This window comes from Anopheles cruzii, chromosome 3 (genome assembly GCF_943734635.1).
Source record: "Anopheles cruzii chromosome 3, idAnoCruzAS_RS32_06, whole genome shotgun sequence".
Lineage (NCBI taxonomy): Eukaryota > Metazoa > Arthropoda > Insecta > Diptera > Culicidae > Anopheles > Anopheles cruzii.
Genome location: NC_069145.1, coordinates 79629808 through 79648779, shown reverse-complemented (window position 1 = coordinate 79648779; position 18972 = coordinate 79629808). Strand labels below are relative to the sequence as shown.

Below are 18972 nucleotides of genomic sequence, written 5' to 3'. Positions count from 1 at the left end.
GTTCGCCTATCCCTGAAACACCGGTCCCTGGTCCCGGGGTTTCGGTGTTGGTTTTTCGGTAAGTTTCCGGGAGCAACACTTCGTGCACTTGGTCGACAATAAAAACCCGTACGTCCCGTTCGGAGGACTTGTGCTGAGAATTGATGAGAAAAGTCTACCAAACTATCCGACGCCAGTGATCCTGCGATGCATCGATCGATCTTTGAGCTTTCATTCGATTAGTAAATTTGATCCCAGAGTTCGGCTGAAAGACCTTGCACGTGTAACACGAGCAAAACTGCCGACAAACACTATGCTCTAATCTGAGGGCAAGTTCCGTGCTCGTGAGTAAATGAAACGCCGACCTCGAGTTGTCATTGTTTTTCAAATAAAGCCCCACAAATGTTGCTTGTTCGGGGGCGGGTGTCCAACAAATCAACCGTGTGGGATAATCAACTGTGAAGGTCCTTCGATCCTTCTGCATTTCTTGAGACTCAAACACCACTTTCGGAACAGATAATGAAAACTTTGGCAAAGGATCGGTTTTTTTGCCCCCCACCGACGAGCCCAACAATGATGCCAAACAAAATCTTTATCCAATTCTATCCGCCCATTTCAGGGTGCCTACCCACACTCTATTGAACTCTCCGCTCCTTTGGCAGCCGGTCCAATTTAAAGTGGCCCACCCGGCGACGGCGGCTTATCCATCCGTCCAGGGCGAGAACCATCCGGTGGTTTGGTGTGTTGTTTTGTTGTTGAAAACTTGCCGCAACACTTGGCCGGAGCAGCTGCCAAAGCTCGATTGGCTGGGTGTGGTCGCTCGGTCACCGGTCGACCTTCGAAAGGGGGCGAATCAGAAATGATGTTTCGCTTCGATTTCGGCACGCAGGATCCTCCTTCGCGGAAGGTGTGAGCAGGCACTTTTGTGCAGGGTTTTCGCCCAGGACGAGGTCACCTGGGCTGCCGATCACGCCCGGTACCGGTGTTCCGTTGATGAATAGCAGCAGCAAACGCTATACTCTCTGCTGCCTGCATCTGGCACGATGGCCGCGATGGACCGCACCCGAGCGAAACCTTTCGTGCTACGGCAAAGTTTCAATTCATTTCGGTTTCTATTCTGTATCAAATTGCCAATTAGCTGCAAAGGTTTGGGGATCTGATTAGTTGGTGAGGGCGCACAAAGTTGTGCCGCTGGCGGAAGCACCGCTTAGATGTGGCCATGGTTGAGCAGAAAAATATTACAAAACTTGTAAACTATCCCGGCCCATTATCGGTGGCCGAGGTGGAAAGTTTATCCTTATCTGTGAAATTGAATTCCACTCCAGTCCGATCGCCAGGCATCAGGCACGCCTGATGATGGCGCAATGTGCTCCGGAAAGCTACTGAAGGGGCTTCTCGAGAGGTTTCGCTCCATTTCACAAAATGAAAACAACTTTCACCAGCACCAGGTTCCAACGAAACAGGAGTTTCTACTCGTTGAGAATTGCAGGAAGTTCCTAAATTAGCGCAGGTATAAAAGCGTTTTGCACGGGCTCCGATTGGGATTCCAATTTAATTACCCTACATTCCGGAAACTGGAAATGATATTCGAAGTAAAGACAATTCGACAAAGACATTCGAAGTAGTAGACAAAAGTTCAAATAGATCATAGAGTATGAGTTTCCACATTTTGTAATAACTTTTGCAAATGTTTTAAAACTCCATATCAAATCATTCAACACCGAATTTCCGGTCCACTTCCGTTTTTCTAATGGAAAAGCAACCATTCAACCAGAACTGTTCCAAGCTAACAGAGCCAGTTGATAGCCTAAGAACCCGATGGAAGTTAGTTCCTTTCGTGGTTTGCGGTTTATCCTTCGATCAATCGTTTCATCACTCGGGACGAGACTTGCTTAACTGTTTTTTTTTTTCGCGGCCACCATCGTTAACACCCACCGTCCACAACGTTGGTGTGGAATCAATCGATTCGATTGCGTTTGTGTTAACCCCGACCAAGACGATGCGAAGTTTCCGTCAGTCCATCTGGGGGTCCAAATAAAATTCGTCCCGTAATCTTGTGGATCTTGTACGGTGGAGATCCGAATAACCAAACCCCGTTATATATTTATCTTAGACGCACCACATCGGTGTGGGATTTTCTTTAAAATTTCAAATTCTTTCACATCCCAAAATAGCCCACAGTGTGGGCTTCATCAGTGTAGGGTTCCCACATCTTCGCCCCGAGGCCCAGTTTGGTCAGAAATCCAAGCCCGTGAAATAAAATTAAAAAACGAACCGATTCGCCTGGTTGAGTGGACGTAAAATTAGACAACTTGAAAGGATTGTGGTGCCTGCCCCAATGGGATCGGAAGGCGAACACTAAATCCACTTTGGAGGGTGCGCAAATGCCCGAACTCGCCGTAAAAAGATCTCACGACTTAGGATTCTGCATCAAAACAGCATCCCAACGGGTTTGGTTAACTTTCAGGGATCTAAAGTAGGGAAAACACTCTTCAGAATATGTTGAGCTGTCTCTGTCCTGTAGCTGAGGCTACCTTGAGGAGAAGTGTGCCGAACAAAAGTCCACTCTTGCGATCAATATTGCTCTTCGCCATCGTGTCCACTTCACAGTGATTAATCGGGGGGCTCCGGAGAAGCACCGCCTGTGAGTGTGTGTGTGTGTGCCCAACAAGCAACAAAACAGGACTCATTCAATCTCTTTCTTGTTCGATCAGCCCGAAAGGGGGCGAAAAATACGGCCCATTAACGTGCGTTCAAAGGGAAAAGTTTCGCCGACCAGCGCCCACAGTATTACGATCATCAGCAGCATCATCATCATCATCATCATCATCGACAATGGTGTCGATGGCACGGCGCGCCGCTTCAGGTGATGTTCACCCGTTGTCCTGTAATACATGACGCTCCCGTTCGCGGCGGCGTGGCGTAGAATATTAATTCTCGTTTCGAGAGCGCTCAACACACGGCTCCTTCGCCACGCAACTGGTGGTGGATCGCTCTCACCGGATCCGCCCGATAATGGAATGGATGTTGCCCTTTTTCTTCGCGTGCTCCAAGAGTAACCCAAGAGCGTTCGCAAGAGACGAACTTTTCCCATAACCAACGATGAAATCCCTGGAGCGCGCGCTGAAGTTCATGAGCTTGTAATGGGTGAAGTCAAATTGATGTACACTCCCCCAATCGATCGGAGCTGAAAATCGGGCCAATGCCAGAGCTTGTGGGTCGCAAAAGTCGCCCGAACTCGCAAAGTGCACCCAGAGCGAAGAGTTCGAAGTGCCGGTTCTCTGTGAAATGGAATTTATGTTTGTCTAGCAGTTGATTGGATTCCGACGTATCCCGGCGGCCCTTAACACCTAGAATGTGCGCTGTGATTCCAGAAAACACGTTTCAGATTCACCATTTTCGCCATTTCGGCCCGAGCGTTCCGTTCCGTAAATCAATCATCGCAATCGCAATCCGTGTGTCCTTCGGAGTCGGATTCGGTTATTGAGTTAATTTGGCACTGCTGTGCAAGGGCAGCGCAAGTAAGTCAGCGAGAGCATGTCGAACAGCGACCCGTACAAATCCTGTACCCATAAATCCTTTTCCTGGGACGGAGTCCGTTTTCTTCTCACAAATCTCACACGTGTGTCTGTGCTCCGAGAAACGTGAACGATTGATCCGAAACGGATGAAATAAATCTGTTTACCAGGAACATTCAATTGTGAACGAGCGCCGGGCCACGTAGCCACCACGCGCAAGCTAACGTCATGCAAATCCCTCCGCGCAGCACTAGCTTTTTTGGCAGGGCACCAGGGCGTTTCGGGCCAGCCGTTCGGTGTCCATCTCGAAGTGTTATTGTCAAAAAGGGGTGTCGGCGGCCTGAGGTGAGCGCCCATCCCGCATACGATGGATGCATCTCTCCAGGCGCTCCGTGTTTATCGCCCTGCCAGTATGCACATCCGGTCGCAATCCGAAGTCGGCCCAGAAAGTCGGCAACAACAACGCGCGTTGGGGCGTTGCTGAAACTAACGACGAGAAGTGCAAAGAAGAAAGTTCTCGTCCGTTCTGCGTCCGAAAAATGCCATTTTCCTGCGCACACACATACAGTCGCACCACGGCGCACCGGATCCCCCACGGGAGGACCCGAGAACCCGAACCCCCGGGGGCGGAATGCGACGGGTTAGAGCAAATATTTGAATGGAGTTAAATTCACGGTTGTTCACCGACAGACGGAGCACCGTAAAACGAAGAAAAAAAGCCGACTGATTGTAAAAAGTATTCCGAACACGAACCTCCTCCACCAGCACCGGCACCCGGTTTCCAGCCTCAGTCCGTCCGCGTGTGTGTGTGTGTGTGCGTTGGGACTTCCGCGGCATTACCCAATCGATAGTCACTTTCTTTTCGATTCCTCGATTTCGGAGTACCCGAGCATTCCGTAGTAACTGGCCAGGGATTCGATGTCCTTTTGCTATCCGTTCTTTTTTTGCAACACCACTTCTAGTTCACTCTCTCTCTCTCTCTCTCTCCCTCTCTCTCGGGTCGGGTCCTTTTTGGCCCGGGTCGTTTCATCCACCGGGCCGGATTCCATGATTCCGGCGAACAACAAAAGCATCGGTTGCGGCACTTGATCAATGGTACCGTTGATTATTCCGTTGAGTTCGTCCTATCTTCCTTTCACGGGCATTTATGCTCTCTTTTCGGGCGCCCCGGGAATGATGTTTGCGGGGTCCTATCACGCGCCATTCGCGATCCTCTTCTGCTCGGTTCCACCTTCTCTTTCGCGCTCTCGCGGTATGAATAGTTCCGTTCCGGCGGTATCCTGGCGTTTCCGAGCGGATGGGCAAACACGCTCCACGTATCCAGCACGCGAGCGCACAATTTCACATCCTTGCGGATCCGGCATGATCTCACTTTGGGTATCCTGTTGCACGGTGCACCCAGGTACCGGTCCATCGTTCCGCGCCCGGCGGGCTGCTGCGGGTTTATTTGTCCCGGCGAAGAATATAGACTTACCGCGGTGAATGATTTTGATTAACGGTTCCGCGGTGTGTGTGTGCTGCTGTGAATGGGACGTTTGATGATATGACCCGGGCCGGGCCTTTTTGGTCTTTTTACAGGCACACCTATCAGCAGGTTGAAAAAGAAATGAAAGCACCCTCTTCTTTTTTCCATTATGGCTTTTCTGATTATCTTAAAACGAGTCGTTCAAAGAAAAGCGTTTATCGATCACCTTTCCGTTGAGCTGTCGATAATTCAATTTAAAATGAAAAGATTTAAATTCTATGGAATAGGAATTGCGTCTTCAACCAGATTTTCGGCGCGTGTTACTGTGAAAGACGCAACGGGTCACTAAGAGAAATACTGGCGACGGTTACTAGATGGCCTTTGACAGCAACTTTGCAAACGTCAAACTTTATAGTAATCTACACAGTATGCCATTTGAAGAACGAGATTGTTTTTTAATATAAAATGCAACCAGATATCTAATAGTTATTCCCGTTTTTTGTCAGTAGATTCACCAATCGTGTTACAGTAGCTTGAAGCGCTGGAAAATCGTCTTAAAATGAACCCTTCCGATCCCGATTCGGGGTTAGTTGTTAGTCGCACCTTCAGGAACAAATTCATAGTAGGTTCCTGCCCTTCGAATCATAGAAAGTGATCATCAATATATTATTTACTTTTGACTTTGACTTGACTGCTCTCACACAAAAACTTTTGCTCTACTCATACACTCATTAGCAGCCTACACCTGTTGTGATAAATTATGAATCTTGTTTTACAAAGTTCACAACAAATTTTAATATTGGCTTTGTCCAGGCTTAACTACTAACATATAAATGCGCATAACTGTCATCCTTTTTAATCTGTCCGTGTTCAAACTATGAACTATCTGTCATCCGTTTCAAACCATGTTACTAACCATTGAAACAAAAATTCTCAAACAAAAATCTCGTTACTTAGACAGACTGTGCATTAAGGTAAGGTTTCTGGCAAGACCACACTGAAACCTAAGCCATCCTAAGCCTCTTTGTCACGCCACGGGTTGCGTTCAATGCGTTGCGGAACAATGGCCACAACAATGGCGAAGCCCCGGGCCATCCTGTGGGCTGTGCAGTTATCGATTGTTCCGCCAGGGGACACCTGCTTATCGGAACGCGACACGCATGGGAGCATGGTCCCTTTTTAGAGCCGGTTAGAGGCGTGTTGGTCTTTTCACTCGATACACACTCGCAAGACCCGCCATCGATCGACTTTCGTTTTTCACCCTTTCCCACCAATTGCCACCATTTTGCATTCTTCCCAAACTCCGTGAGGCACAGACTGCGTGCGTGTGTGTTTGTGAGGGACAAAGAATGTTGCATTGTCGACGGTTATGATTACGCCCCGCAGAGTGCGCCTGACACGGCCGCAACTGTATCGTCCGTCCGGGCATCGTGGGACGGGATCGGGCCAGGATTTATGAGATGAAGGGCCGGGTGTGTTTAGAGCGCCGTGCACACTTTCCCGGTTCCATTTCCGGTGCGCCGCTGTGGGTCTTCTTCAGCAGTGGCCGTGTCCGGGACAGAAGTCCCCCGGGACAGACAGTAAAAAAGTATAAACTATGTGCCATCCGCGCCCGCGTATGTGTCGTTGTTGCCCGCCCCGCCCGCTCTAATCCCTTCTGGCGGTGGCGATTTTTTGTGCCACTTTTGTTGCCACTCGAGACACGGCCACGAATCGTCACAGCGCGTTGTTGTCGCGCTCACAAAAGCCCTGCCCGCGGACGGGGCGCACTCGAGTGGATGCCTCCTGCTGCTGCTGCCACTCCGTGTATCCTGTGTTGGGGCGGTAAACAAGTAGCGAAACCAGTGCGCCACCAGTCGGATCGAGGCCCGGGAACGCAGATGCAGTGCGCCCAGATGCGTCTTGCGCCGGCGCTCCGGTCGCAGAGAGAGAGTGGTATAAATAAAGCATATTTAAAATTAAATGTATACTGTGCGCGCCTCCCGGTACCTTATCTCTGGATCCGGCGTAGCCCTTTATGATGTCATAAATCGCGCAAACTACTAAAGCTGTCACGGCCGTTTCCTTGCAGAGGATGGCGGCGCCGGCCAGCAGGATGGTGGCGGCCAGGGCCAGCCAGTGCCGCCGGTCGCCCCACTGCCGCCACCGGACGTGGCGGATGTAGGCGAGCAGCGTCAGCAGGTAGAAGATGCAGCCCGTCAGGTCGGCCCGCCCGACCACGCCGGCCACCGCCTCCGTGTGGATGGGATGGGCCGCAAACAGTAGGCCTGCGACGGCCGGTCCCGAGCGGTAGGCGGCCGGCAGCAGGTGGCGGGCCAGCTTCACCACCAGCCCCGTCGCCAGTGAGTGCAGCAGGACGTTGACCAGGTGGTAGCCGAGCGGCTTGAAGCCATCGAGCAGGTAGTTGAGCTTGAAGCTGGCCACACACAGCGGGCGGTACGAGCCGTGGGAGCCCGAGTCCGACAGGGGCGTCCCCCAGAAGTCGTTCTGCAGCAGCTGGTACCAGCCGCCCGACCCGAGCACGTCCGGATTGCCGAGGATCGCCCGCCTGAGAGAGAAGAAGAGAGAGAGAAAGAATGAGTCGCTAGTAAGATGACGATGGACGACACCGAACGGCGGCAGCTTCCGGAGGAGCGCCTAATAGTGCACTAATGACGGAATCGAATTAGCAGAAGATGCGGACCGACACACACACACACACGCACGCACACATAGACGCCTGTGGAACTGCAATTGCATTATTCACATTCACGCGCCCACCCGATGGCGGCGGTGAAGCCTAGCGCACGTTGGCACGTTTAGACTCCCGGCGGCGACGGCACCAGGACTTCGCAGGCTGGGCCGACGCTCATGCATATTAATAACTCCTTCGTCCTCGCGCGACCACGACGCCAGCGAGTGAGCAAGAGAGAGAGCGAAACGTTTATAAATTAAAACCATAAAGTATAATCCATGCGCATATTTGATACAATTATTTTCTCATTATAAGCTTAAATCAACTTCCGACTTTGGCCGTCGGCCGGTGAAATTTTCCGCCCCAGACCCCGCTCGCGGTTCCACCGGGAAATAGATACTAACCGGTGTGCGGACCAGCGGTTGCCAACCGCGGGACTCTAGTGCACAAAGTTGTGAAACTTTACCCCGAAACGAAACAATTGTTTCCCAAAACCGGGCGAACCTGGTCAGTTTCTGTGGCCGCCCCTTGCTGGAACACTTTACAAATGCATATCACATTCGCCGCCGCCGTGACCCAGTTCGTAACGACCTCGGCAGCGGGCAAAATATTCATGATGATGAAAATCGCTACCTCCCGTCGGTGTGTGTCATGCTGGAGCTAATCGATCATGTAGACTATTAACATTTGCTGGCAATCCACTCTCACTCGCGGTTTCCCGCGGACTCCGGAACCGGAGCAATAAACCACAACGCCATCAACTTTCGCCCCATCGTCACCGGGTCTGGGGCACACGCGCGGCGAGGCGACCGTCGAGGAATTTTCACTCGATCCTGTAAATTGCATGGCGATGGCGAAGCTCGGCACTCGCCCGATGGCGAGTGAAGTGGTTGATAAACATATTGTATACAGGAAGGGCGATGAATTGCATCGCGCGTGTGGCGGTGGCGGAGGCGTGGAATTATGTGGCCATCCTCATGCTGCGCTGCACCTTCCGTATTAGATGTTCATCGGCAGCCAAACTCCGCCGGGCGTTGTTGGGCGTATCAGGCCATTCATGTCAAGCACCGCGTTCATGGTTCCAAGAAATGATTGATCGATGTCCTGGAATGGCGAACTATTGTCTCGCTACTGATTTCAGTTGTGACAATGAAATGGACCGAAAATGGTGTTTAACGACTCATTTATTTAAACTATCGTGAATCTAAAGATTGATTAAAGTAACGGTTTTAAAGTTTTAAAACAAACGCAGAACATTGTACTATGTGAGGCGTATTGCATACCTTGAGGCGTATTAATCTGAACAAGAGCACAACAGAGCAAAAGAGGACAATGTCGATACATCTTGTAGTTTAGAACCATTTTTTTTTGCATTTGCATGTTCTGTTTCCCTCAAGAACACTTCGGGATAAAATATTAATTCACTACAACTTTGCGCAAAGAAGTCTAAGTCGGCATACCAGACATTCAATTTCCCACCGTTGGAAAATCCCATTTAAATTCCTGCCGCGAAAGACGCATGTGTGTGTGTGTGTGATTGAAATAGGGCAGCACCGTGCTTCCGTGGAAGATTCGACTATCTTTCCTTTGCAATCTGTCCGCCAGACAGCCAGCTAGCAATCTGATCCACTTTTCGGCTTACAGCCATCACACACTGCTTTGTAGCTCGCTCCGTGCAAAGGACACCGTGTAGATTGTATCCGTTCTGCATGCATCGCCAAGAGGCCGTATCATGTCACAGTCCAGTGGCTACCACACACGCGCACCCGTTGCCCCGCGAACGATGTTTACCTTCGTCAGCGTCGATCTGCATCAATCGACGTGGCATGTGGCGTGTGGCGTGGCCCTTAGAAACTCGTGGCCCGCGTTGTCAGTGGCTCGGCCTGATTTCAACCCACACCAAGGGTCTCCTTTGGTTCCGTCCACAAGGAATCAGAATGGCGGTAATGAGCGCATTGCTCAGTTTGGTGTGTCGCGGCCGGCGAGGGTCGTGCGGCGGCACCACAACTGAAGCGATCCGCGACTGCCGGAAAATTGTGGCGAGGGATTAAGCTTGATGAGCACACACACACAAATACGCGCGCGACTTGCATTCCGGCAGGATTATTCCAAGCATCGCTAATTAGTCCCAAAGTACCGACGACGCCGACGTCGAGCCCGATCGTGGTTGCGGTTTCCCGGTGCGAATGAAGCCAGCTGTCGAACTGGATGACGGAGACCTGCCGTTGGACAGGAAGCTCAGTTTCCGGCACAATGAATTTTGTATGACGAAACGGATTTGCTTTGCAAAACCGGCTCTTCTTCGTTGTCGTTCTCTTCCTTTGAGCTTTTGTTTTGCGCTAGCTGTACAAATGCGCATTACATGATCCTTATAAATCTTGTCCTCCGTTCGTGACACTGGAAAAATTCGATAAACATAAAACAAAAGAAAACGAAGTCCCCGTAAGGAAAGGGCCCATACTCTACTTTCACGTCACGGAGTTGCAGCTGCGCCAATGAAAACTCCGAAAATTGGAGAAAGTTTTAAGAAAACAAAAGTGTGCCATGTTCCAGAGACATGCCAGCGTAACCAAGGACCTTTCTGCGTCGCAGCAAGCGTTGCACTCCGAGCAGGCTCGAAAGGCAACCCCAAGGCAATCACGATTACAGCGAACTTCTACTACCTTCAGCAATAGAGAGAGGCAGAGAGAGCAAGTAAGATATATGATGACATTCGAGATTGCAAATAAATAAAGTAAACACAATCACGTGCTCTTCCGGTTCCGTGAAAAACACTCAACGAAAGGGGACGGACGGGACACAAAAAGCAGGGGGGGGACGGAACCAACCGAGACGGAACCAAGCGTGAAGGAGGCACAAAAAAAGCACCACCAAAAGCAACCAGGGCGCGAGGCCACAAGGAAGAAACCATCTTGAAGATTGAGCCCCAATTGTTCCTCTCACGGCCACCGGAAAATCCGGATGTGGGTTGGCGCAACGGATGTAACGAGTGAAACCGAAAATCGTACCTTCCGTGCACCCGGCGATCTGGCCCTCTTTTTCGCCACGCCACTTCCGGTGTCACTCCGGCTCCGGGGAATGGGGATAGAAAATTGTAAAAATAACGGGGCCTTGGCCAACCGAAGCCGGATGTCGAATAGCCGACCACACACACCCACAGGATGTTTGCAGTGGAACACAATCGGTGTACCGGCGGTTCGGGGCGCGGGGAACGCTGTCGATGGTCAAAACAAATGGTTTCGCAAATGGTTGGAAAATTAGCAGAGTATTGTTTTCGTTTCGTGGGCACCGCTGTGGACCAGATGGCCCAGACCCTCGGCGGGTTTGTAGTTACAGCGAAAACAGATGGCTTAAAGTCCCAGCCGTGGCCGTTCGGTCGTTCTCGTTGCGAAAGGCACTGAAAATCAATATTAGCCTGGCCCGGGGGCTGGCGAAGACAAAGCGGCCGGAAAATGGCAACTGGATTTAATTTATTTGCCATCGGCGAAACAATTCCACAAAACGATGATTGATAAAATGTGTAAGAACATTAGTCAAGTGATTACACAAATAGGCCTCGGCCGTATCGCAATTAATTGAAGGCAGGTCCAGCTGCTCGCGGAGACTCGTTACTGTCAAGTGGCTAATGTTTGCGAAGGAAGGCAGCCCAGGCAACACATCCGGTCTGTTACGGGGCCGGCGGAATGGCAAGTGCTCCCCAGCCGACGGGCGGCCGAGTGGCGTAATCTAAAACGTTCTCGTCTTGATTAGATTCCACTTCAAACTGTCAATGGTGCATTACGGGACAATCTGTTTCGTCCGGCGGCCTGTCCAGGTCCTTTATACTTTTTGTTTGTACTTCTTGTCAGGCGACGGCGGCGGCGGCGGCCCCTTTGCTGACGATGACGATGATGAGAGAAAAAGCAATCCCGGCCGGGTCCACGGTCCGGCAGCGATAGGGCTCCTCCTACGGTTCGGTTCCATTTCATGAACCTAATGGGACCACGGGGTCCTTCCGAACGGGGAAAAGTGGCTCCGGGCAAGCGAAAGTCGGCTGTCAAAAACAGCGAAAATGAGACGCCGGCCTAAAGAGGAAGGCAAACAAGATTTATGGAATAAGCAAACCATCGATGGGGACCAGCGCGCCAAATGGCTCCCGGATGTGTCGGGCGGGACAGGGACGGGCGGGAGCGGTTTATTGACCAATGCCTGGAGGTAATGGAGTCCAAGGCAACGCTCCTCGACGACGACGACGACGCTGCCGCTGTGGTAAAAGATGAACCAAAGTCAAAGCTGTCGTTTGATAATGATGCTCATAAATCTGGCCGTTGCGCTCTGGCCGTAGCACCGCAAAGGGTGTTACTCGAGTTGACCTGGATTATCTGGCACACACCGGCGCACCGGTCCGAGGCGTTATCTACGAGCTTCCTGTTGCTTCCTGGAGCCGGTCACGGAGCGTCACGACAAACGTCCATCGTCCAGGTTGCCGGGTGGAGCGGATTTCACACCTATCCTATGTGCTTCGTCTTGCTTCGGCCACCGTTGGCGCATTAATGGTGATATCTTCAGCCGGATGCAAAACCGTTCCACAGAAATCAGACCGGTGACGGGGGGGTGGGCGAGCGGCGAGTGTGATAAATATAAGTTCTCAGCACGAGGGACCGAAAAAGTCCTATTTCCGTGTGCAACCCGGTATCGAATGGTTGCCGGGCGGAATGATTTATCGATCGATGGCCGGCCGACTGATTCGACCATAAAACACCGCCTGCCGTTACACGCCGGCACTCCGAAACCCGAGATCCAATATTGATGAGCGTTGGTTCCCGGTGTCGGCACACGATGATTTCTACATTAGGACACTCGGTCCGTCCGACGCCGAGGGAGCTGTGGAGTGCCTAGGCCGTAAACCAATTGAATCGGTGCTTTTCACAGTTCGTTTGAAGGGCGCGTGAGTTTCGAAAATCAGAAACTTCTCACTGTTTTTCAGCATCGTGGCGTGTAATTGACTTTAAACTTGTTTTTCCGACTTTACAAAGTTGAGTTTTCATGCGAAAAGCGTGATTTTATGTATGAAAAAGTTCAGCTGAGTAGTTTGCCTGGATGCCTGTAAACAGTAATGGATTTAATTGATCAGTTCCGCCGGGAAAGTCGGCAGAAATTACGGTTATCGACACCCGGGGGCATCGACGCAACTATGCCGGCCGCGTGTCTTTCTCTACTCATCCACAGGAGGGGCCCCAAGATGGATCGATTCGGATCGAATTCCGATCGCAGGAGATATAATTAAATTTTTAATTATACGCAAATTAATTTCCATCCGGAATCTTGTGCGATTGTCCGATCGGTGAAGTGCGAAGAAAAATAAAACCAAACCGGTGATGAGAGTTATGCTGCGAGAAAAGTCGATTACAGACACGGGACGCCTAACGAACCTTTTTCTTCCACACAACTCGGAGCGTTCCCCCAAGAGAGAGGTCATAAAAACGTCCCACGGTGGCGGTGTAGTCAAACCACTTAATGGAAAATGTCAGCTTTAATAAAAAATGTGTTGAAAAATGTGTAAAACGAATTGCGCACCGAGCGAAGGTCTGCGGTTAGCGAAAAGACAACGCGGCCAAAGGATGCGCGGCCATTTCAGGCTCGTTTTTTCCCTCCTCTGTCCATTACCTTCCTTTTACAGAATCTATCTGGCTTTCGCCGGGTTTTTTTTCCTTCTCGTTGCTGCTCCTAACCACAGTTTCACATGTTTTGTGCTTGACTTCGTTAAGCAGAGTTGCAGCTCATTGACTCGTGGCGTGGCACCGGGTCCGTGGCGTTCAGAGCTCCTTCCAACAAAACCGAACGTGCTAAACCGCAACAGTTGCCGCTTCTTGCACGTTGCAGCTAGTTTAGAGAAATTCCGTTTTTTCCACGCTCACTCCTGGGGGGGTTCTGGTGGCCCCGGGATGCAGCAGTGTATCCACTTTTCATCTTTATCGCTCGGCACCACAAACCGGCACAGGCCAGAGCTCGAATGAGGTCCTTGCGGAAGGTCACGGTGACGACAGCAAACAGAAAAAAGCAACGGCACACAAAAAGGGGAACGGAGCAAAATATCCCTTAATGATTATGAACACCGTGTGCGCGGGGGCCAGATCGGGTGCTGGTGTTTATGAATTGTTTCGCATTCCGTTTCGCAATCCGAATGCACTGCTCTGCTCTGCGAGGCAGCCATTTTGCATGTGGTGAGCGGATAAAAATGCGGAATTTTTCGCCATTATGCGAACAGCGGTTTTTGCGCACAGCTTTTTTCTGTGTAATAGCACCACAAAAGTTTCATTTCGCTGCCGTCCCCCATAATCAAGTGCCGAGGGAAGCTAATTGTTTAGTAGGATCCACTTTTTCCATGTCCCTGCGACACGACACTTGCAGCGAAGGTTTGTTTATGACACTCTATTATTTCCATTAATTGTCTACCCGCGTTTCTTTTCATTTGTGAGCAGAAGGGAAAATTGAACATGTCACTAACCGGACGTGCGCGGTTCCTTTTGTTTGGAACTACAGAAAATTCATCCTAAGCCACCCGAAAGCGCCTAAAATAGCGTCTTAAATTGACAGAGTCTCAACAGCGACCAGTTCTCCGAACTGATTCAGTTTGCAGCTCGAGATTTCTCGGGTTCTGCATATTTGTGTAGCTACCACTGGAGCATACCTTTCCGGGACCGGAGCGTGGTTTCCATTCCACAGAGAGGCGGACGGCACAACGACGGCGACGACGACGGCGGCGGGATGTTTTGCTGAGGTGAGATGAGAAAACGAAAACTTTTGCTGCCGGCGGAAACCGAACATTGTGCAGACCCGCAGAAAAGCTGCAGGTCCTAGGCTGCAGGCCGGGTTGCACGTGTGTTTTGAATAAAAATATTACAAAGTTAGCGTGCGGTTTTACAGACCCGAGAAGCGGGGCAGAAAAAGATCCGTCCTCTACGTCCGTCCGTCCGTCCGGAAGCAGCAGCAGAAACGACAGAACGTATGGGTTTGCCACAAGTGGATACATACGGGTTGCTTCCCGGGACCGACCAGTGCTGAGCTGTTGGGTATTGCCAGCCTTTTTTTGCCCCACAACTCTGCACAGCATTGACGGTCTAGTGGAAAGATGTTTTGTGTTTTGAGCCTGCGGTACGTGCGCTCCACTGCGCCCCGATGAAACCGAGGGACTCTCTCTGTGTCAAACATTTCGGACGGTGGTCCAAGGCCTGGCAAGGCAACCTGGAACAAATTAGAATGCTCAACGGGACGGGGCCCGGTGGCTCGGATGCGCCCGGACATTATAGTGACAATGTCCGGAATTCCGATGAGTCGCCGGGGCGAAAGTGCAGAGTCACAAAAATTCAGCCTCACAGCAACAGCCGGGCGGGCGGGGCGGGTGGTACGAGGCCGGGTGCAGCAAAAGGCACAGCATCCGACTTCGTGATGTCCGACCTGGGGAGACGATTTGTGTGTGCGCATCCGACCGTTGGCAAAGGTGCTTACCTCGGCAACCGTGCAAATGAACGGCGAATATTAAATTGTTGCTTCATCCGTCGGTTCGTCGGCGAACCTCGCTTCGTGTCTTTAATTTTCGCACTGTCCGTTTTGTGCTTAAATTATTAGTTGTACTTTATGAATTAATGAATTCTTACTTGCTTTAGAAAATGTGTCTTTTTCTATAAATTTAATGCACAAACATGTAATAATGAATATTGAGAATGTGAAAAATAAGCTTTTCCAAGTACATTGCCCATAGCTAGCTGTGGTCCAAAACTATCGTGAATTCGCTTATAACTGTAAAATTCGTTGTTTATTCCTCTAAATCTATGGGTATCCTTAAACCTTTAAAGGTATCCTTAATCTGTGCAATGCATCGATGTCTAAATTTGGCTTAATTATCGAAATCGCCCTAAAAGTCCTTTTTTACGTTCAGCTGATACTTCGTTTCGGGTCTTCAACTATTGACTGTAAAAGGTGTCCACGGATCCCCCACTTGAGTTTGCGGAATGAAATGAGTCGAGTTTGTGGCGAAATGATCACGAAAATGTGATGCAAAAACATCACGAGGAAGCTGAACCAAGAATTGTCTCTCCAAGAAAACGGTATTCTTTGTTGACAGTTTGGCCCTATCATTTTCATCGGGTTTGTTCGTCGCCAAGTTCGGTTGCTACCATGGCAACCTTAGAAGCCACAGATTGAATGAAGATGGCGCGCTCCAAGCAGTGCGGGATTAGTTTTGATTTAAAGTTATAATTATTAACCGAACCAAGCCAATTTCGCATCCGGACCGGAACAAACTGTATCGGCCGACTTCCAATTGCACAATTCGTGCAGCGAGTGCCGGAAAGTTTCCTCTTTCCGAACAATTGATAGCTTGTAGCCATATTTCTACGCCCATCGACCGATATGCACGTCGGGCCCGTAATGCAATTACTTCTGCACCAGTTTTTGCTTCCACCCTTCAGGAATCGATTCAGCCAACCGATAGATAGCGCATTTCACTCACGTTGCCGCCGGGAGGCCGAGACCCCCGATGTCGATTTTCTCCTGCACGAGAAACAATATTTTGCCAAACTGCGGGCAAGGAATTCTAATGAATTTCAGGGAAAAAATAGCTGCAATCAAAACCGATCCCCGGCCCAGTTCTGTTGCGGCGGCCAAAGAAAACACAACGGCCGCATAAAAAAGACCCCGGCACTCGGTAGTCCTGGTCGGCTGGGAAGCGCCCAGGAATGCTGCTCTCGCTGCTGCTCCTTTTCGGGAGGCCGGGAAGTTGCTGGAAAGTGCTCGCAAGCAGTTTGTTTTACGCTGGCTGGCGAAACAAAACAACTGCCTCAGGTAAAGTTCAATGCTGTGCTGCTGTTTTGTCCGGAGGTTGGTCGGTTGGGAGGTTGTTTTTCCGTTGTCGGCTGCTTCGACCACCACGAGAGCAATGCCAAAATGCGGGCCGAACGAAGATGCGCAGCAGGAATCGGAAAATGGCCAAAGAACCACGCGCGGCGGCGGACACACCGTGTTTATCGTCTACTGTTTGCTGATCACTGTGGATGTGGTTTTTTCTTCACCTTGTTCTGGGCCGGGTTTTGTGCCGGCACGGACGGCTACCACCGAGTTGATGGCACTGGAAAAGTCGATGCTGTTTGTTGTGTGGTTCAGAAGCGACCAGACAAACAACATCAGATAACAAGAACCGACGGTCACCGGGACTCGACGCGGTCCAGGTGAAGTCCAGCCCTGAATGGAGCAAATCATCTGTTGAGCACTCGAGTGGCCGTCCTCCCTGTTTGTTCCTTCCAGGACTTTCTGGTTCGGAAAAACTAAATACCAAACCGGTCGGCAAACAAATGACCGACAGCACGGGACGCACGGGGTGGGACGGAGGCAGTGCGGAGCGTCGCGTCGTAGAAAAGTTAAACACAAAAGCGGCCGCACAGATAGCATTGATTGGAGCCTGCCGACATGACGGTTTCCTGGAGGCGGACCAAAAACCAAGCGCTTCGATTCCTGGGCCCGGGACTTAGACTATGGCGTGCCGCTGTTGAATTGCTAATGACTTTCCCTAACAGATACATTTCAAGACGTCGTTCAGGCTTTGTTTGGTTAACTTTTTTCTGTATTCCGTATTATCTATCAGCCTGCCGAGCGCACGTGGAGCATCGATTTTCTCCGAAAACTTAGGGGCTCGTTGTTTCCGTTACCGACGGTTCGTGGTAGCGAGCTGATCAATTTTTAATGATTTCGACAAAACTGAGATCCTAGCCAACAGCGTGGCACTGGACAAGCACTTCTTTTTTGCCTTCACTTTTATTACATTAATCCATTTGTCAATAATTAGGTCGACTAAGGGAAAATCTGCTTTTTTATGACCCTACCGTCTAAAGCAAAAAGAGCATCCTGTTGAAATGTTCAACCGAAATGGCTCGCGACTAGAAGTCCTTCGCCGTTTCATACACTCCACAACTCCGGCCAGCTTCGCTGACGTCGGCCTCGTAAATTCTACTCATCAATCCCCGGGCCCTAATCCCAATAATTCAACCGAAAGCCTTTCGATTAAGCTCCACGTGTTGTTGTTGTTGGTGCGTCGGGCGGCGTAAATTGCCTTCAAAAACGTGTCCAATTTGCACCGCGTTCCAGCCTAAGCCTCGAGAGGTTTAATGACTAGACGCGTCCGCCGGACTGGGTCGGCCGCGCCCTGGTGCCGCTTTTAGGGCACACCGATTTACGACGACCCAACTTCATTGGCTCCATTTTCTTTTGAAAGCCAGCGCCTAATCCACGTTTATAGTGGTGGCCATGCGGGCCCCCAAATGAGGCACGTTTCGGCCAGCAGCCGCAGTGGTCAGCGTAAGGATGCTTTCGCCCCTCTCTCGGTCCCCATTAAAGAAAAACAAAACAGAAATCTTACACCAGAGCGCGCGCACGTTGCGTTGGAAGTTTATCGCTTGCATAACCTTTGAAGTAATTAGAATCGAGCGTAATGGGACTGTTGTTGTTGCTGCTGCTGTGGAGCGAGCGAACTCCCAGGCCAGAGTGGTTCATTATAAGCCATCATCAGCCGAAACCCAGCAACCCGCACAGAAGGTGTCGATGAGTCATGAGTCAGAGACACGAGCCGGGTGAAATTGGAACCCATAAAACAGACCGTTTTCGCTCGACCATCCACACTGGGCAGGACACTGGAATGCGCGTCATCACAAGTGGTGGACTCGGGCGGTCATCGGACGGTGATGATGAAGAAAAAGAAAAGAAAAGACTCATGACGGTATCTTTTCGCAGCTTTTTTGTTCGTTTTGCCACGGCTGGTCTTTGGACCAGTGATGATGCCGTAACCTAGACCGCAGCGAGAAGCACTCATCGAAATGACCGTCTTTAGGTGGTCTTCGTAAATTGTGGAATATTTTCGGCCCATTTCAATTGAACGGCGTGCATCTCGCTGTGGACTCGCGAACCACGTGGCTGAGGTTGCGTCGTCGTCCTCGTGGTCGTAGAAAAACTGCTAAATTTGTGGGCGAAATTGATGTACATAATGAGATTATTTCGATGGTTTTTGGGCAAATTTGTTGAAATTGCGCCCGCTTCCGTCTCGTTGCGCTCCGTGATATCCTTTCTGCTTCGCCCCGAAATGGTGGTCGACACGAGGCAACAATTTGGCGCTCCCCTTGCTCGTGCATTAGGCCCAAGACAGGCGGCTAATGGGGCGACGCTTGAAGAAAACGTTATCTCCACGTGCCAGCGATTGGAGGTTGGCAGAGCCGGTTACCACACCAGGGCTGATGTTCCTTCCAGGGTTCCAGGGTTTGTTGTTTGCTGTCGGTGCGACATGTAGTTGCCCACTGATCGTCTTGGCTCCC

The 18972-nt window shown here is 50.7% G+C and overlaps 1 protein-coding gene across 1 annotated transcript in view; it reads right to left on the bottom strand.

Moving 5' to 3' along the window:
* The window catches only part of LOC128271083 (protein O-mannosyl-transferase TMTC2), a 101196-nt gene that overhangs the window by 51640 nt on the left and 30584 nt on the right, over window positions 1–18972 (bottom strand). The window contains exon 3 of the mRNA XM_053008519.1: window positions 6952–7510. Within this exon, the coding sequence (XP_052864479.1) occupies window positions 6952–7510 (559 nt within the window). The remainder of the gene's footprint in view (window positions 1–6951; window positions 7511–18972) is intronic.